At 39.1% G+C, this 21,000-nt stretch overlaps 1 protein-coding gene across 3 annotated transcripts in view; it reads right to left on the bottom strand.

Annotated features, from left to right (window-relative positions):
• The window catches only part of LOC139967024 (centrosomal protein of 290 kDa-like), a 65,707-nt gene that overhangs the window by 42,486 nt on the left and 2,221 nt on the right, over positions 1-21,000 (bottom strand). For all 3 annotated transcript variants that reach the window (XM_071970634.1, XM_071970653.1, XM_071970642.1), the window contains exons 2-18: positions 17,542-17,643; positions 16,823-16,976; positions 15,475-15,530; positions 14,448-14,591; positions 14,037-14,090; positions 13,048-13,200; positions 12,398-12,580; positions 11,225-11,314; positions 9,863-9,985; positions 8,901-9,024; positions 7,016-7,185; positions 5,372-5,442; positions 4,833-5,010; positions 3,087-3,175; positions 2,246-2,399; positions 1,527-1,742; positions 309-479 (exon numbers count right to left, since the gene is read on the bottom strand). In XM_071970634.1, the coding sequence (XP_071826735.1) occupies positions 309-479; positions 1,527-1,742; positions 2,246-2,399; positions 3,087-3,175; positions 4,833-5,010; positions 5,372-5,442; positions 7,016-7,185; positions 8,901-9,024; positions 9,863-9,985; positions 11,225-11,314; positions 12,398-12,580; positions 13,048-13,200; positions 14,037-14,090; positions 14,448-14,591; positions 15,475-15,530; positions 16,823-16,976; positions 17,542-17,634 (2,223 nt within the window). In that variant the 5' untranslated portion in view covers positions 17,635-17,643. The remainder of the gene's footprint in view (positions 1-308; positions 480-1,526; positions 1,743-2,245; positions 2,400-3,086; positions 3,176-4,832; positions 5,011-5,371; positions 5,443-7,015; positions 7,186-8,900; positions 9,025-9,862; positions 9,986-11,224; positions 11,315-12,397; positions 12,581-13,047; positions 13,201-14,036; positions 14,091-14,447; positions 14,592-15,474; positions 15,531-16,822; positions 16,977-17,541; positions 17,644-21,000) is intronic.

The following is a 21,000-nucleotide window of genomic DNA, read 5'->3' as shown; positions in this document are numbered from 1 at the left end:
ATACTACAAGATACACCCATTAACCAACTTGAAGTTGGACCCTTCCAAATATTTTACCTTCATGTGACTGTCTGGAATGGAAGCGTAATGAGAATGACACCAGTCGCCTTACAACCGATTCAAAGAGAAATGACAGACAAAAATGATAAAAAAAATAAACAACAGCAAAAAGTTATTCAATTGATAGTTCAATATTTTACCTCTCATCGTCTCACAATTGTACTAAGAAACACTAGAGAGCAATATTTTCGGACATTATAAGAAAAGTTTCTCTTTCAGCGAGTCTACACTGTTGTGGGTATGGTTACCTTTGTTTTGGCTTTATCAAACTCCACCATGGACTTGTCACATTCGTTGCGGGCCTGCCTCAGCTCCCTCCTGAGTTCCTCGTTCCTCCCTGTCAGCTGGTCCACCTGCGCCTTCAAGTAGACATGGGCTTCGTAATCCACAGAGTCACTCCCTGTTTTCTTTTCAAACATCTGATTGGGATCAGATAAAGATGGAAAAAAATTTAAAAATAAAAACTTTAAAAACCAAGGTGAAAAAGTTACCAGTGGGAATTATGAGAAAATTGATTTCTTTTTAACATTCTCTACAACAGGGTTGTACAACCTTTTGCAGAGGAGGGCCGCATGAACCCTACGCTCGATTTTTCGATTTTTGCCCGAAGCCCAAGGCAACAAGATATGAGCACTGCGCACGGAGCGCACTGATTTATTTTCCTTCCTGATAAAACATGAAGTCCAGCCGTCACCCCCCCCCCCCTCCGCTGAGAGAGTGTCACACAAACTGACCTGTGTTTTTTTTGACCCAGAAGGTTCAAATGATTGATTATATAGCTTAAATTGTTATCAATAAATCTGCTCACTACATTTCGCACCGTAGAGCATCTCTGGCGGGCCGGATGCAACCATGCGCCGAGCCGGACTGTGGCCCGCGGGCAGTAGGTTGGACAACCCTGCTCTACAAGAGTTAAGCTGATGCTATATTTGTATGCCTACCTTATTTGTTCACTTTATGAAATCAATATGACTGGGAGAAAATCATTTGCAAATATGGCAACAACAAAAATTCAAAAAAAAAAAACTTTAAAATAGAAGGTGAAAAAGGTTACCAGTGGGAATTATGAGAAAAATGATTTTTTTTTAACATCCCTCTACAAGAATTAAGCTGATGCTATATTTGTAGGCCTACATTATTTGTTCACTTTATGAAATCAATATGACTGAGGGAAAATCATTTTTGCAAATATGGCAACAACAATAAAGAGGGGAAAAAGGGATAATAACAACTATCTTTTGTTAAAATGTTTTGCCAACAAAAATAGCCTACAGATTACTAAAAAGTTGGAATTAAACCTGAAAGTATTTAGCAAAAGCAAACAGGTTTTCCTGCTTTTTCATTTCTTCCTGCAATCAGCTTGTTAGAGTTTACAAATCTAACTTTTAGCAGAAGAGGAAATTATCTTCAAATTACCAGAGTAGAAACCGTATCGAAACTGAAATTAATCACAAACAAATGCTTACAGCGAGCAATCTCTCTAGAGATGGTCCTAGGATATCCATGTTAACTCCACTGCCCTCACTCTGGTGTACTGCCCTCACAAGGTTCTTCATCTCCTTCTCCAGTTTACCATTCTCCTCTAGAAGTCTCTTATTTTCGACTTTATGCTGAGACGACTCTTGCCTGAGTCGTTCACTTTCACGTTCTGCTCTTCCAATGTCTTGCTCTAATCGGTGAGCCTAGAGAAAGATAAAAGTATTATAACACAAAGAGAATGACACAGTGTATGTAGAGGCCTTTGCTTGCAACAAGATACCAAATTTAAACAAGTGGTACTGTGCATCCAAAACTAAATGTGTCTAGAAGTTAGAAAGTGCTTCTTAACGACTTCATCAAATTCAGTGGAATAATACCAGGTTTAATTTGTAGCTGGTCCAGGGAGAAAATTCATATGTTGTTCTTTGATAGAATTTGCTCTAATCAAGAAAGAAATTATACAGATACTAACAAGCCATGGGCTTACCTTGTCTTTGTAATTACAAAAATGGAATTATTTATGATAAGCACCGTTTTGCATTGTAGGAACATGTGAAGCTACACTTCCACTATACAATGCTCCTATCCAGCTCATGTGGATGGGATACCTCATGCAAAATACCTAGCTATGTTTCAGCATCACAGAGTTTGACAACAAAAGTTTTTTGAGTAAAGAGTCTAAAATGATTCATTAACAACCACGCACCTTCAGTCGGAGAGAATCAGAGAGTTGACTTGTATCTACGGTCCTAACACTGCCCTCAGGAGCACCACTACCTGCCTTCTTGCGATTCTTCAGCTCCACGGCATATTCGTCTAGGGCCACTAGATCGTCTGAAGTCAAGCCCAATGCTACAGCTCTTTAAGTAAGACAAGGAAGTCGCATAAACCTTTGAGTTATAAGTGGGGCATTCCCTCCTGTTTGGCTATTAACAATGATGTATTGTCAACATTCTGTTTCAAACAGTGGCAGATGGGTTACAGTACCTTATATTCAGTTCACAAAATCAGTTTACAAAACCCTTGTTCACTACATATTTTATGTAACATATACACGGTCTAACAGCAGTGTTCCATTAACTTTTTAGGCCAACAACCTAGGATCATCAGTGAGAACTGAGCCATGACTGACTAGACACCCCCAACCCTCTGATTCGATGTGCAGAATTCATGAGAGCTACCTTGCACTATGGACATGATGTTAACAGACATTTTGTGCAGCCTTTCATTTGGAGACAAACCGCCAAAAAAGGTCCAGATCTATTGATTACAATCCAAATCTGCTGAAACTAATTTCACAATGGTATTCTCCTTGTGTCTGAATCAATCAAGACAACTACAAGGCACATTAATAAGCTGTGAAATCAGAGAAACTGAGCCAGATGTTTGATGACATCAATGTAAACTGATAACAACTGTTTATGAGAGGCAAATGTAATCCCAGGAGAGTAATAATCTCAGAGCCACTGACAAGAAAATTTTGAGCAGATGAGATAAGAAATAGCAAGATTTACTTTCTCAAGTGGTTTAATCTGTTTTAATCCTACCTTTGAGCTCTCTGTGATGCTAATGTCCTAATTTGCTTCTTGAGCACAATTCTCTCCTCTTCCAATCTCTCAACTTCTTTCGACAGCACCTGTAACAAGATTGATCAAAAATCAATATTTCTAAATCTGTTCGCAACTTTGGGGAATAAATTGTGAAAGTCGGGAAGAGTAAGAGGAAAGCAATGGATAAATCGACACTTAAATATGTCCAGAGGAAAAAGCAGTTACTATAGCAACATCAGATCCAGCTCAGACGAAAGGATTCAGGATTTGTGATATCCGGTCACTTTTTTCCACTTTTTCCACACATGTTATCGTTCAAGAACATTGAGGTCACTCTATCTTGCTGGTGCTGTAATCTTTAGGTTGCTTGACCAAATCTTACGGTTGATCTACATCCAAGCTTTATGAATATTTAATAGCTTATGTGGTTTGCAGCCATATATTGCTTAGCTTAGCCTGATGCATGTCAACTGGTTACTGAATATTCAAGAGCTTATTTGAATGATTAAGATTGCTGTATTACTGATATTACAGCCTCCAGACATCATAGTCTGGCCCATGTAGTTGAGACCTGTTCCACTCATACTGACAGTAGGAATGTCACTTACTTGTAAGATAAAGGTTAGGAACTGTTTGTACTTTCAGTGTTCGAGTGCTTTGAAGCATGATATGAGAGGACAGTATAGAATGGTATTAGCATTAGAAAATTGTCCTAACTGGCTGTCGTGAACTAATTTAGATTTCTATCTTGCTGATGGTGTCCATGTCCATGTCAAGCCTACTGAATATTCAATAGCCTACTAACCTGATTTAGAGACCTGTCATGCTGATGTTCTCCTCTAGACAGCTTAGCTTGGTCCATTCAAAGCCTACTGAATATTCAATAGCTTACTAACCTGATTTAGAACCCTGTCTTGCTGATGCTATATTCCTCTAGACAGCTTAGCTTGGTCTATGTCAAAGCCAACTTAATATTCAATAGTTTACTAACCTGATTTAGAGACCTGTCTTGCTGATGGTCTCCTCTATCAGGCTTAGCTTGTCTATGTCAAGCCTACTGAATATTCAATAGCTTACTAACCTTATTGAGAACCCTGTCTTGCTGATGCTATATTCCTCTAGGCAGCTTAACTTGGCCTATGTCAATGCCTACTGAATATTCAATAGCTTACTAACCTGATTTAGAACCCTGTCTTGCTGATGCTATATTCCTCTAGACAGCTTAGCTTGGTCTATGTCAAAGCCAACTGAATATTCAATAGCTTACTAACCTGATTTAGAGACCTGTCATGCTGATGGTCTCCTCTATCAGGCTTAGCTTGGTCTATGTCAAAGCCTACTGAATATTCAATAGCTTACTAACCTGATTAAGAGCCCTGTCTTGCTGATGTTACAGTCCTCTAGGCAGCTAAGCTTGGTCTTTGTCAAAGCCTACTGAATATTCACTAGCTTACTAACCTGATTAAGAGCCCTGTCTTGCTGATGTTTTAGTCCTCTAGCAGGCTTAGCTTGGTCTATGTCAAAACCTAATGAATATTCAATAGCTTACTAACCTGATTAAGAGCCCTGTCTTGCTGATGTTACAGTCCTCTAGGCAGCTAAGCTTGGTCTATGTCAAAGCCTACTGAATATTCAATAGCTTACTTACCTGATTAAGAGCCCTGTATTGCTGATGTTGCAGTCCTCTAGACAGCTTAGCTTGGTCTATGTCAAAGCCTAATGAATATTCAATAGCTTACTTACCTGATTTAGAGCTCTGTCTTGCTGATGTTGCAGTCCTCTAGACAGCTTAGCTTGGTCCATGTCTATTGGCTGGTTGATATCCAAGCCTAACCGACCACGAAGTTCCTCATTCTCCTCTATGAGGTCATTCATCCTAAGGTCAAGTTTATTGACCTGTTGGGTCAACTGCTCAATATTTCTGGGGGTTATGGAAAGATCAAAATGATTAAAACGGTCAACCCCATGAATAAAACTGTATTACATAATATGTCAAATGCAAGTTTTGGTAAGAAAAGTTATAAGGATTTTCACATACTGGTGAAACTTCTAGTCATTGCAATACTTTTGAGCATCTCTTTAAGATAATCACTGATGTGTAGTACAAAAAAAAGAAAAAAAATCACAGAGTAAACAAAATAGTAAGAACAATAAAAGAATGTTTTGAAGAAAATCTGTGAATTAAACTACTAGAAATTACAGAAGAAAATCATCTGATTATTCAAATTTAAAATTTAATCAGAGTAGAATGTCTCTAAACAAAAGAATATTATTTTACTCACACATCTCTCTGAGAAATTTTCTTTTTGCATTCTTTGATCTCTTGGACGGCATCTGATAATCCATATTCTCCCTGTCAGCCCAAGGAGAGAAAAAAACAATGTTTGAAACCAATGTTTAACACACTTGGGTCTGTGAGGGCAACGGGATAAGTAATAGCAAAAGGGGCGCATTAACATCTCCCTGACAAGAGCAACCTGACATCTTCCTGGCCCCAGTTCCAACCATGGTGGGGCCTTAGGTTATTCCAGTTACTCCCTATGTGTGGGGCTTCCACAAACATTTAATTTTCCCTAGGGTTCAGTGGATGGGTGATAGTGTGTGCACTTAGACATGCTGTAATAAATGGCTATAAGAAACTCACTACTAGGCTCACTAATACTATACAGAGGTCACTGTGCTGAAACCCAGAGGTCACTGTGCTGAAACCCAGAGGTCACTGTGCTTGAAACCCAGAGGTCACTGTCCTTGAAACCCAGAGGTCACTGTCCTTGAAACCAAGAGGTCACTGTCCTTGAAACCCAGAGGTCACTGTCCTTGAAACCCAGAGGTCACTGTCCTTGTAACCCAGAGGTCACTGTCCTTGAAACCCAGAGGTCACTGTGCTTGAACCCAGAGGTCACTGTCCTTGAAACCCAGAGGTCACTGTCCTTGAAACCCAGAGGTCACTGTCCTTGAAACCCAGAGGTCACTGTCCTTGAAACCCAGAGGTCACTGTCCTTGTAACCCAGAGGTCACTGTGCTTGAAACCCAGAGGTCACTGTGCTTGAACCCAGAGGTCACTGTCCTTGAAACCCAGAGGTCACTGTCCTTGAAACCCAGAGGTCACTGTCCTTGAAACCCAGAGGTCACTGTGCTTGAACCCAGAGGTCACTGTGCTTGAAACCCAGAGGTCACTGTCCTTAAAACCCAGAGGTCACTGTCCTTGAAACCCAGAAGTCACTGTGCTTGAAACCCGGAGGTCACTGTGCTTGAAACCCGGAGGTCACAGTGCTCGAAACCCAGATGTCACCAGGGGCGTCCCCCACTTCTGAAGGGTGGGGGACACAATATCGAATTTCCCCTCCAGGTTTAACTTTCCTCTCAAACTAAAGACTATTTAGATGCAAACTACAAGGCCTGAGAAGTGCAATTTCCGGCATTCTGAAAGGCATTTCGGCAAAAAAAAAAATTCTGGCTACTGTTTTCCCTGGCATCTCCTTGTGCTTTTATTACTTGCCAACAAGCATACCTACATACACAGGGATATGCTCAGGTCGGGCAGCGGCAGGCAGCTGCGCCCGGCAGTTCTGAATGCTGCCCAGTGCAAACATTTTTCTTTTTAACATTTCCGTCCGGCACTCTTTTTGATGATTAATTTAACCGACTTTATCATAACCAATATATGGGTGAATACTTGGCACAGAGGTTACCGCCAGGACAGGAAAAGCTAGTACCAGTTACCAACTAAGCATACTTCATTTGAAAAAAAAAATTCCAAAGGGGACGGGGGCAACCCCCTGAGACCCCTCCACCAGGACGTGGATCACACTACTGCACAAATCTGCTTGGCACTCAAATATTCCTGAGGACATCCATGCATGCATACAGACAGATCATATCAACACCAACAGACACATACAATAATCTAATCAGAGATGACCAACCATTTCATATTCTCTCATTCTGTTTAAAGCTTCATTCAGTTCTCTGTCCTTCTCCCTGGCATCTGCATCAGCTCTCTGAGTTCTTTCTTCGGCAGCCTTTGCTTCCCTCTCTTGCTCCTTCATGGCTTCCTTTAACTGTTTCACCTGATTCTGTAGTTTCACTTGAGGAGCTGTGAAGATACAATCGATGGAATCGAGTAATTCGTTAATTTGCAATTTCTCAATAAGCCGTAACTTGTGCATGGCAATAATGTTACCGATCACAGTTAGTGAACCGCCAAGTGCTCTGGTTATTACATTAATGTGAAAAAGTAGACAAGTATGACAACATTAATTATCAAATAAACCATCATTGCACTAGGCTGGTCCATGGAAAAATTGACAGCCTTCGACTGTTGCGAGAAAAGTTATAAAATCGACCCTGGTCTGATGAGAGCCGATTGTGTAATGCACATAGCAAGACCAAATATTATCACATTATGAAGTTGTTGATCAGTTGACAACTGATCAATGCCTGATGTAAGCTAGAGGTAAGACCTCTCGCCATGAATATAGACTACTACAGAAGGAGTGGGGTGGGGGGCGCTGTGGTCAAGTGGTTAAGGCAGTGGACTCGTGATCTAAGGATTGCAGGTTCAAGTCCTGGCCAGATCATTGCATTGTGTCCTTGGGTAAGGCACTTTACCTCCATTGCCTCTCTTCACCCAGGTGTATGAATGTGGACTTGCGAGGTAACTTGTAAATATAGAGATTGATTGAATTGTGCACACTTTGGTGTGTGGGTGTGACAAGTTACCAATGACCAGGATTGAGTTGTAAAGTCGTTTGAGAGGGCCTTGGCATTGAACAAGACTGCAAACCTTCAGTAGACCGCACCATGTTTCTCCATACATTGCATTCATGTCTAAGTGCAGTAGTGCAGCCACCCTTCCCTTCCTCGGGCCAGACTGTTACGATACAACAACAAAAAATGTCATACTTTCATATCAAATGTGCACTCAAATGTTCTAGCCATATTTTGTGCTCATAGGAACTGAAGCAAAGTGTTTCTAATAACTACAGGTTAATTATAACAGCTCATTGCACTTCTCTTGAGGGAAGTATATTTCTATTTTCATAGCATTTTGTCTGGAACATTGTCAGATTTATGTTACTGGATCCAAAAGGAAGTAGAATTTGGTTATAAAACTTTTCTACTATTCCTACATTTCCTCTATTAAAAGCGGTTGGTTGCATTTCAGTTATGTTCAGTGTTTTCAAGCACTCCCAACGATATGATAGTGTCTATCCATCAACAAAAACAACATCAAACAACAAACAGCTTTCAGATTATGACAATATTACAGAATAAGAGGAGATCATTTTTGAGTTTAACAAGTTAGCTTCATATGATGCGTAGCTGGATTAGGATCATTCATACCTGGTATACCATTTAGTATTACATTATTATACATGACTGTTGATTGTTGATTGTTTTAAACGTGATGTTTCTTAGTTTAACAAGTTAGCTTCATATGATGCGTAGCTGGGATAGGATCAGTCGTACCTGGTATATTATTTAGTATTACATTTTTATACATAACTGTTGATCGTTGATAGTTTTTAAATGTGATGTTTCTTAGTTTAACAAGTTAGCTTCATACATTGCGTAGCTGGGTTAGGATAATTCATAACTGGTATACCATTTAGCATTTTATTATTATACATGACTGACGATTGTTGATTGTTTTAAACGTGATGTTCTTTAGTTCAACAAGTTGGCTTCATACCTTGTGTAGTAAGGTTTCTTTTAGGAGCCATTTAGTTTGACATTATTACACATTTTACCATATCCTTGGTAGTGCCTGTAGGAGGGGGCAGGGTCAGGGGCACAAGGTGGACTCACCTCCACCTTTGACAGCATCCTGTCTGAGCTGCTCCAGTTCTTGAGCTTGCTCTTCCATCTCCTGAGCTGATTGTTCCAGTTCCTGTTTCAAGACCTCTAGCTGACTATCTTTCTGTTTTAATGCCTGTGTAGCAAAACAAACATTTATGCAACTTTAGGTCACATATTTTTTTTATTTTTTTTTATTGTTATTATTTGCCACATTTTGGATTCAAATAACAGCCCAATGATACCCCCCAAAAATAGAGAAGAAACAGGATAAGAAGTGTTATAGAGTCTTAAAAAAATGCTAGGAGAATTCCACAGTTCTCTTCCCTGTTTTTTCTATCTAGTTTCAAAAGTCACAAGCAATCTCTTTAAATTTAAGCAAAACATTTACCCTACAAGACGTATAGCATTTTTTTCCTCCATCAAAGAGAGATATTAAAATATATATAGAAACATTACTACATTGTGCAGGACTGCACTATCAGTAGCTGCAGTTTTGTGAATATTTGGTGGAGTAATTACAATAGCAACATTTCTGTACGGTTTGATTAGTTTAGAAGTAAGATATACTATTTGTCAGCTTTCAACAATACCATCCGTGGAAGATCAATGAGAGGGGCAATGACAAGCAAAAATGGCAATAAAACAGAAAAAACTACCAGAGCATCAAAAATGTACAGTAAGAAATCAAGGAAGCATGATTCAATGCTTCAAAACATTTTCCATTGCTGTGTATTAAATACCCAATGATTTTACTTTGCAAAGTGCAATTGTAAAATATTCTGTAACAACTATGAACAAAAAACTATGAACAAATCTACAGAGCGGCATACTTGTTAAATAACAGTCGAGGGTGGCCAAGAGAATGAGACTTAAAAATTATTACCAGATGGAGACAGTCCCAAATGCATGACTGAATTTTTCTTTTTGGTCTCTTTCAGATTAAAAGAAGAATCCGGGTGAATGAAACTTACCGTTGCTAGAGCTTGCACTGAAGTCTTATCTGTGTCAATCTCAGAGGCAGTCAGCTGGTCCCGGAGTCCTCGAATTACCCTGTTTAATTGATTTATCTCTTCATCCTTAACTTTCATGGCAGTCTGTAAAATCAGGAAAATATTAATAAAACTGAGGGTTTAGAGTAAGGTAGGTGAGTGATACTAAAAATATATATAATTTTTTTTTTTTCACGTTTTCAAGAACAAAAACCCGTAAATCAGTTGAAATTAGTGAACTACAAAATGATATGCAAAGAAAGTTGAAGTGACGGGCAAAACTGCAACTAACTGAAACTACCATGAGGGATGCTGAACGTTATACAAGTTCCTAAAAGTCCACATCTTTGTAAAATGAATTGTCACCTTACGCAAACCTAATGCACATATCATCATTCTTTTGTGACAGATTGATTCACTCTTCGCCAGACTCACTCAACCTGTACTTACTAATGCAATGCTATGGATAGAGCTAATGATATTTAATCTTTTCGTTCAATATTTCGTTCAATATATTTTGTTTAATATTTCTTATTATATTTCGTATATATATTTCGTTCAATATTTCGTTTAATATTTTCATTCACTTTTTGCTGCATTTAGTCTCATCGCTTCATCAGTTAATGACATCAAGAGCTTCTAAGAAGGTTGGGATATATGCAATGTATACCGAGTACCTCTGCTTATATCCATGGGTGGGTCTGGGGTGCATTTTGATGTTTGCTTTAGAACTGTTTTGTCAAGAGTTTATACACCTCTTTACAGCCATGATTAAATCTGTGTTTAGTGCTGAAGTGTTATTTGCCTGTCTGGGACATAATGCTGCAGATCGAGTCATCTGCTGTTCAAGCAGTTCCTTGAAGATATGCTTGGTAATCGAGTCAAGGCTATTCAATACTAAAATCCAACGATGGGCACTCAACAGGTGGCTCCTGGGCCAAATCAGGCCCTGAAATGCGTTCAGTCTGGTCAGTGACAAAAAAAAAAAATGGCCCATGATCTTGCTTTAGGCTTTGAGCGACCTACGTACTGGTATTCATTGCTCAATATAGGAACAGTGAGTATTTTAACTCCCTCTGGCTCGATGTCTGGCTTTAGCCCACATAGAAGATAAACTGAGAACCTACGACAATGTAGGCCAATACCTTAAAGAAAGTCATCAATTGTAAAAGTCAATATCTATTTCACTTGTTTGATAAAACCTTACTTTGGTGACACTCAACAAAGCCATCTAAACTTTCATCAAATGCTATCTTCTTTTGGGCAATACTCTTGTAGGTTTGCTTAAAAAATACTGACCAAACCCAAAAGAGCTGAGTAAGGGCTTGATGTATTATAGCTTACCTTCCACTCATCCACCTTCTTGTTCAGGGCCTGCATCACTTCATCGTCTGTACCTGTGTTTGCCTGCACCTGCTCGGACAGCTCAGATATCTAGAATTGAAAAATGAAACAAGATCCAACTTCTAAACAGCAGAATAGTGCAGACCAATGTAACTTGTTGCATCTTTGCACCTCTTCCCCCCCCCCTCCTCCCATCCCCTCCTCCATCCTAGGTGATAGAATAGGTTGCAAAACAGGGGCAGACTGACCCTGCACCGAAACTGCCAGGAACAGGTGTAATGCGCCAAAGGAACCAGTAGGGTTGACATGCCAACATTGTAGATTTACTCATGGTCACAAACAGTGCTAGTATTGTAATACCTGCCAAATTTGGGGAGGAATTTTAACCAGCAGTTGTGGGTAAGTGACGCAAAGTTTATTTTGCGAAGGTCAATTTTAGACCATGTTGTTAGTTTGATCAAGTCATTTCAAGGAGTTCTGTTCATGCACTATGTGTGCACAATTTCATTCATATATTGGTGGTTAAGTCCCAGCTTAATGGCACAGGAATGAAGAAATTTGTGCAAAAATGTTACAAATTCCTGTAGCACAAAGGTCAAGCCTCCAATGCTGACATTTCAGCTCAGTTTGGGTCAGCTTATTTCCACTTGTGTAAACCAACAAAGGAATATCCCACTCTCCACGGACATCCCCCGTTCTCCGCGGACATCCCCCGCTCTCCGCGGACATTCCCCGCTCTCCGCGGACATCCCCCGCTCTTCGCGGACATCCCATGCTCTCCGCAGACATCCCACGCTCTCTGCGGACATCCCACGCTCTCTGCGGACATCCCACGCTCTCCCCGGACATCCCACGCTCTCCCCGGACATCCCCGGCTCTCCCCGGACATCCCACGCTCTCCCCGGACATCCCACGCTCTCCGCGGATATCTCACGCTCTCCCTGGACATGCCCCGGTCTCCCCGGACATCCCCCGCTCTCCCCGGACATCCCCCGCTCTCCCCGGACATCCCCCGCTCTCACTCTTTTCACAGACATCGCACACTTTTCACAGACATCTCACACTTTTCACAGACATCTCACGCTTTTCACAGACATCTCTTGGTAATGTTTCACAAGTGAAGTGTGCTGTCTACAGTTACACAAGAGACAAACAAAGCTCACTGCTATTTACCTGTTCTTTCAGGATGATGTTCTCCTGATTCAGGTTCTCTGTGACAGTGTCTGACTTCTGTAGGACTAATTTCAGGTTAGAGTAGTCCTTAGACATCCACTCCATCTCTTCTGCTGCATTCTTCAATTTTTCGGACATGTCCGAGACCTGTTTCTGGAGCTGATCGTTTGCTTCCGTCAGATTCTTTTATGAAGAAAGCAGATTGTTAAACATAAGTTTTGTCCAAACTGCAATGGTTAATCAACTGCACTGTGAAGTAGGACTGAAACAATGCATACAGATTAAAACATGTAGGTCTTTAATTTTGATAATCCTTTACATAGTTCACAACACTGAATAACCTAGTATAACAGAAGTTCTCAACTCCTTCTCCAAACGACCTGAGAATAAAAATAAGTATCAGTTTGAGCAAGGGCCAGACAGAATTAAGATCTCAAAGTGCAAGGGTAGTAAGACTGTTTGCTCTAGCCTCAGGCCATTTGTGAAGTAGTTTTTGTGTGAGAGACGTATATAATCTCATTATGAACTAATGACGTATCCAACCCGAGCAATCATTAACTTTTAGGCTGTGTAGGGTATGTTTGGAAAAATAACCCTCACAGGTTTGAGGCTGGGAAGCCCTTTTTTCTGTCATGTCTGATCTAAGGTACCTGAATTTCTTCCAATTGTTCATTCAGATCTCTATTTTTCTGTCGGAGTTTGTCTTGGTATTCCACATCATCGCCCCTCTTCTGCAGCAGGCTCTCCCTCTGAGATTCCATCTGCCGTTGGTAATCCCTCAAATCGTTCTTCAACAAATCGTTCTGAAAGAAGAAAAAAAAACCTCTAAATAGGAATATTTTTTTTAATATGACAAGAGTCACCGTGGTACTTAAAAACCAGATCTTTTGCTGAGAATCATGGAGTATCCATTAAATATTGATACTTTGTTTAAAGGTGAACTTTTTTCTGTATCAAATATACATAGGTTTAGTCGGCCTCTTCGTACTCTTAAACTTCAACTTTCAAGGTACTGCAAAAGAAGAGATACAAGTTTCTTAATTCACGTCCACTTTAAGCCAGTTGGGGGGTAACTTTGTTCTATTTTGTCTCACAAGCCATGAACAGCACACATTATCTTCATTTCAACTTTTTGCCACTGTGCAGCAACTCCCAAAAGTTGATCAACTCCCAAAAGTGGCATTTCCTTATGGGGTCTTCAAGGATTCCAATGGCTAATAATGAAACATACATACATACATACATACATACATATTAGACACTTATCGTAGAGCTTTGACAACCTAGCCTTGGTCATTGGTAACTTGTCACACCTACACACCAAAGTGTGCGCAATTCAATCAATCTCTCCTGGGGCACCACAGTGCATCACAACCACGTGTCTCCCGGGGGACTTCCCATAGGGCAGCCACAAACCGGTGCACGCAACTATATTTACAAGTTACCTCGCAAGTCCCCATTTATACACCTGGGTGAAGAGAGGCAATGGAGATAAAGTGCCTTGCCCAAGGACACAACGCAATGATCTGGCCAGGGCTCGAACCTGTAATCCTTAGATCACCAGTCCACTGCCTTGACCACTTGACCACAACGCCCCCACTGTGTCCTGCAATCCAAGCGGACGATAGATGTTACTTACATCACGTTTCAGTTCTCGGGTCTCCTTCTCTGCATCTTCTGCTCTTTGTGCAAACTGACAAAAGAAAAATATGAGATATAAAAAAAGCAGGGAAAAAATGATATGAATGGAAGACAAAAAACTAAAAGCACTTCTTGTATTTTGCAGTTATGTTGCTTGATGTTGTATACAAAGGAAGGAAACAAAAAAAATTTTGGAAATTTTCCTTGTTGATTGTCATGTGCTGGTAGGATACCTCTCAGTCAGTTCACATATGTTCTGGCTTAGATCTCTTAACCACATTTATTAATAACTAAATGTTCAATTTTACCCAGTGGTGTGAAGGGAAGAAGGAGAAGGGTAAAGAGAGCAGTATAAAAGCAGTGAGGGGGAGGGGGGGTAACAGGGATTAGTGAAGTTGATAAATCATACCCTTTCCCCATCTTTTCGCTCCTTCATCAGCTCTCTGTCCTTGTCCTTTAGTTCTCTTTGCAAGAGATCCACCTGTCTGCTGAGTTCGTGGATCTCATTCTGGAGGGAACGCATGTCTCTTGAGCCAGCTCCTCCCCCCATCCTCTGCAAATAAAAAAGAAATGTAGTAAATTTAGTTTACTACTCATGGCTGGAATTAAGTATCAAGGAAATAACCTTTTTCCTTTAGGGAGTAGGGGAGGGGGGGAGGGGAAAATAAGAAATTCTGTTGTGATTTTTATCAAAGCTGCAGGACACCACAGTAACTTGTCAGTTCAAACTTAGGGTAGCGAGACAATTTTCTGAAATTTGAAATGGGACCAAGAAAACTTGATTCAAGGGACATGGATTTCAGCCATCTGTAAAAGAGCATTATGAAGAGCATTACAATAATTTGACATTGTCACTGTGGCTTAATTTGAACCCTGATCAAAGGTCATCAGGTTAAAGGTCATGCTGTGGTATTATCATGCTAATTCTTTGCTAACAGTACTTCCCTTGATGCTCTGATCTGCCAAATGTTTTCCTAGCCATTGAGAAGGAATAAATTAGATACTTAGATGACTCAATGAGGCATATAGGTTTGGAGAAAACTTAAATGATTGAAATTTGAACCTTAGTGATCAATTTTGGCCTTAGGCCACAAGAGTGATTATTAAAAGTGATCTTCATACATACTGTTGATTTACAAAATATATCCAGACTTTTTTAATAAAACAAATTCTGAAGCATATAAAACCAAATCCATGAGCCTTGACTTCTCTGCATACAAGGATCAGGGGCAGACATTGTTTTGACATTAATTGTTGATGCTAATTATTACCTAACTGCACTTTATTATCAGATTTGTTTTCAACTCACTTGATTTTATGGTCAACAATTGTTTAAATAACAGACTAACCACACATTATTGTTGTGACGAGAGGTATACGTTAGCAAATCACATTGAAAAACTGTACTTATAATAAGACATTCAGTGTTCACATACTTGCAATCTTTTGTTCTCCTCCTCCAGTTCTTGGATTTGGTCCTTCAGCCCTTGATCTATGAATATGTAACACACAAAGAGTTCTAAAATAAGAATCTATAGCAAATAGGTAAGTACAGTATAAACATTTTAGAGAGATTGAAAAAAACTTGTTGTAGGTAAAGCTGAGAAAATCAATAATTCAGAATATCTGATTCAGATTTACAGCCCCCTACCAAATACAAAAACAAAGCACTCCTCACCTTGAGATCTTTCTGTTCATATTTGGGAATTTGTTCTGTATTGATTTAGGATGTTTTGTATAATTTCCAGTTAAAAAACATTGTCTTTGTAGAGTAATTTTCTACATCCTTCCAGCACCCCACTCCTTCTATCTTCTTCACAATGTGTATCATGAATAAATGAACTTTTTCATCATACAGTAGTTACTTGCCACTTGCATCACAATTACTCACCACCTGCATCACAATACTCACCGCCACATCACAATTACTCACCCCTCATCATAATACTCACCGCCACATCACAATTACTCATCCCCTCATCACAATTACTTATCCCTTATCATAATACTCATCTCCTCATCACAATTTACTCACCCCTCATGAACATTACTCATCCCTTATCATAATTACTTGCCTCATCATCACAATTATTCACCACTCTCAATTACTCATCCCCTCATCACAATTACTCACCACCTAAAACACAATACTCACCCCCTCATCACAATTACTCATCCCTCATCATAATACTCATCTCCTCGTCACAATAACCCACCCCTCATCAACATTACTCATCCCTTATCACAATTACTCACCTCTTCCTCTCAATTACTCATCCCCTCATTACAATTACTCACCACCTACAACACAATACTCACCCCCTCATCACAATTACTCATCCCTCATCATAATACTCATCTCCTCATCACAATAACCCACCCCTCATCAACATTACTCATCCCTTATCACAATTACTCACCTCTCCCTCTCAATTACTCATCCCCTCATCACAATTACTCACCCCGCACCAAAATACTCATCCCCTCATCACAACTACTCACCCCTCATCAACATTACTCATCCCTTATCACAATTACTCACCTCTCCCTCTCAATTACTCATTCCCTCATCACAATTACTCACCACCTGCATCATAATACTCACCCCCTCATCACAATTAGTCATCCCTTAACATAACACTCATTTCTCATCACAATTACTTATACCTCATCACAATACTCACCCCCTCATCACAATTTTCTCGTCACATATGCCATAATTATTTCCCCCCCCCCCCCAAAAAAAAGGTGTAACCGTTCACCACCTTCATCATGACTACTCACCATTGTATACATTTTCCTTTCCTTGATTTGCTGCCATCTTCTCGAGCTCGTCCAGAGCAACCACGGCCTGAGTAGCCTTTACCAGCATGACGGAACGAGTGACCTCAAACAGCTTCAGGAGCTGTTCTTCATCGCTACCCTTTGGATCATCAGCCTGGTGTAAAGGAGATGGGCAGAGAAGGATGAAAGTATTAAATTCATCAAAAGAGTAAACTCTAACCCTTAAAAGCATTGTATGTCATTACTGTAATGAAAAAACCATAATCCACTACCATTAATAACCACTGCTGCATTCTTCTGAACCCTTAACATCCTGAGGTATTTCTCCTACTTGAAAAGGGTGGAATTGGTTATACCAGTAAATGAGGCAGCAGTTTTCCAATTAAAAAACTTAATGTTAAAGTGTAAGTTAACTAAGATTTCTTAGTGAATACCGCTGTGATTGAACTTGCCCATTTTAATTTCTACATAATACCCAAAGCGTAGAGCATATTAAAGTAAAGTTAAACCTTTCGTAATACTCTCTCTTTGTACGAGTGTGTTAGAAGAACATTTCTGCATTGACCTACTTACAGTTTTTAAAATCTAAAGAGATATACAGTAACAAATTTCATGTTATCAAAACTGAGTCTAGCAAAAGGCAGATAACGAAATAGTCGGCTAACGGAAACTTGTAGTCTGTGCACCACGTCGGCCATATCAAACAATGCAAGTGTTACCTCTGCCAAGACCTCGTAAAATTCATCCGCATCATCTTCCGAGAGGCCCTCCACATTGGCAGTCATCACACGGTCCCAGTCAATTGGAGCCATGATCACACACTGCCGAGAAAAGAAAGAAGACTCTTTTGTGAGTTTCGTCCTTGACACTTTTGGAAAATGAAATTGGTTCAATGTGTAATGTTGTGAAGATTACATACTAAAGGCCCTATGCAAATGCTATACAAGTTTGCTACCAATCATTTAATTTAGATAAGAGTGCTGTCAAAGGCATTGAAGACTCGCTCCAAAACGCGTGCCGCGCTCTGAAAAAGTTAACTTTCCGTTGCTTGCAAGTGAAGTTTTCTGCTAGTCGCTACAAAATGCAGATTGTAATGAAACATGGTACCTTGTTATCTTTAGCTGGACCTGAGATGTCCATCGCTGTATCGTTTTTACACTGTGCTGTGGGTATTGACTGCAGCTGTATGTACTGACTGTGCACTAGTGTCTAATTACCGAAGGTAGCAAGCTGTGTGCATATTTTCTGGGATCAATGGTGGTGTCTAACGGCAATAGACATTTCATTTTGTGCAAGTCTACACACCCATTAATTGAGCTAAGAGTGCTGTTAAGGAGCCAATTTCCTCATGGAAACCTTCTCCCTTCTTTAATTTCGATCTTATGACATGAAAATAGAGCTCTACAAACTGTGTGATTGTTGGTAAGTTATGAAAAATTGAAAAATATGAAAAATGAAAAAAACTGCTTTGGTTATACATACTGTATGACTTCACCTTAGGTAAAGGATTAAATTGATACAAATATTCACTTTAGCTCAGAACCCTGGTTGACCACTTTACTTTGCAGTTGGCTCACTGGTATTGATACTAGTTGAATAAAACTTGTTTCAATTGAGAAGGTTCACCTACATTTGTCAGTCTATGAGAAGTTCCCCAACTATTACTGAGCCTTCTATAAATCAGTGGAATAAGGATTGGAAGGAAAGAGAATGAGGGTAGGAACTAGGAAGACAGCAGGTGAACAACTAATTAAAGTATCATATTTTTCATAAAGTACTTTTAAAACCATCAAATTATCATCTCAACAGGATGCCTAATTTTATCCTAATGTCATTACAGGTAAGCGACTAAGCGGCAGTATTATCTGCATCACATCATATTTCATGTGTATGGATGTGAATGAAAACTGTTATAAAAACAAGCTAGGGAAAAGTCTTGTATCCAATTGCAAAAAGGTAAAAAAAAATGTTCCCCGGTATCTGTTTACTAATTTTAGTGGGTCCCCTTCATCCATTATGGTGCATTCAACTTAGTTACTTTAATTAAGGTTTATGCTATGGGCATATACTGTAGGGCTAATGTTGCTATACGGGTCATTCCATGTCAAATCACGGATGGCTGTTGCTGCACCCTTTCCAAAAATTCCAAAATTTATTGTATGATTGGACCACCATAAAATAAGCATATTCTGAAAATTTCAGTTGCATTGCTTTACAGTTGGCCGATTTATCACACTTTGAAATTCCGCAATTTGTCGCCACCATGGCATTTTGGCATTTTCTTGACTTTTGAGGTCTCATTTCTCAGCAATTGAACATTCTACTACCTTTCTAAAACAGATGCCTAAAGAGTCTATCCCATAGAACAGGAAAATAAAAAATTAGGCTACAAAAATATTGTCTTGTGGAGTTAGGTCAACTTAAAAGTGTAAAAATATTTGATTTTTGTACTTTTCACTAAAAAATGTGCTATTTTTAGTGATGAATTGCTCCTAAATCATTGCTTCAGGGTACTTGATTCTTTCAGAGGTTATTATGTCTAGTACAAACATTACAAAATAATGATTACAATGCTTTCCTAGAATATGTTTGCAAGTTGTGCAACTCTAAAGTTGCTATTTCATGCTGCGATTCAGCATGAGGTAGGGGTTTTGATGCCAATTTCTTTATACCAAAGTAACCATGTTAGAGGTGTCAGGGTTTATACTTTATTAATAAGTATAAAGTTCTTACACATTAAGAAATTTCAGGGTTCTAGCTGTTCTCAATATTAATTTATGAAGTTGTTAAGTTGCTCCGATGTACAAAAGAGGTCGTTTTTGACGGCCAATAACTCAAAACGCGTCAAATTAAAAAAAATTGATAAATTTTTCTGGAAGAGATATAGTACCACCCTGTTTGTACAAAAAATTTCAGGAGGGTGTTTTGCCTTATTTTGAAATGAAAAATCCTCAAAGTTTGGGATTTTTACAAAAAACTTTTTTGACTGATTTGATGTTCCATGAGTTTTGACCCTGGGTATTGTACTGTTTTTCAAGGTCATTCAGTTCAATACTGTGCAGTTTTTAATTTCATATAACAAAATACTATTTGCAATGTACTTGTCTGCTCCTGGTTGAAAGCATTGTAATCATTATTTTGTAATGTTTGTACTAGACATAATAACCTCTGAAAGAATCAAGTACCCTGAAGCAATGGTTTAGGAGCAATTCATCACTCAAAATAGCACATTTTTTAGTGAAAAGTACAAAAATTAAATATTTTGACACTTTTAAGTTGACCTAACTCCACAAGACAATATATTTGTAGCCTAATTTTTTACTTTCCTGTTCTTTGGGTTAGACTCTATAGGCATCTGTAATAGAAAGGTAGTAGAATGTGTAATTGCTGAGAAATGAGACCCCAAAAGTCAAGAAAATGCCAAATTGCCATGGTGGCGTCAAATTGCGGAATTTCAAAGTGTGATAAATCGGCCAATTGTAAAGCAATGCAACTGAAATTTTCAGAATATGCTTATTTTATGGTGGTCCACTCATACAATAAATTTGGGAATTTTTCAAAAATGTCGAACTACAACATACCCCAAAATCTGGTGATTTGATATGGAATGACCCATACAGTATATACATGTACAGTACAGTTACACATACTGTAGTAAGACTGAATGTTCACTGCTCATTTCGCCAGTTATCTGATGATACTATGAAGGACACACATCCGTATAAAAACTGAGTCTTATGCAATTGCTTTAAAAATCCAACACGTGTATGTGTGATATTTTACCCCAATAATGTTTCTCAGTCATATATTGATAAAGTTTTGTAACCTACAAGTGTTCATCTTTATGACCCTGTCAGTGCAATGCCCCATTGGACATACGGAATAAATGCAAGCAATTTCCTGAAGGCATATATAAAGCTGTGAAAGATTATAAAAACTAAGGAAATTGTACATGTATGTTTGCAGTGGTATTAACGGCAAATTGCATGTGCATATACATCAATACAGTATATGGCGATGTCAGTTTAGATCACTTGCAAGGTTTAATAATGCATAGCTGTGTGGATTCTGTAAAGATGAAATGTTGATTGTTAGTTTTACTTTTTTTTCTTTAGAAATGCTGGACAAAACTATGTCCTCCAAGAGGTCATGCCAGAAGGGAGGATGATACAGGGAAT

Source organism: Apostichopus japonicus, chromosome 1, assembly GCF_037975245.1.
Source record: "Apostichopus japonicus isolate 1M-3 chromosome 1, ASM3797524v1, whole genome shotgun sequence".
NCBI lineage: Eukaryota > Metazoa > Echinodermata > Holothuroidea > Aspidochirotida > Stichopodidae > Apostichopus > Apostichopus japonicus.
This window is presented reverse-complemented; position numbering and strand designations above follow the sequence as displayed.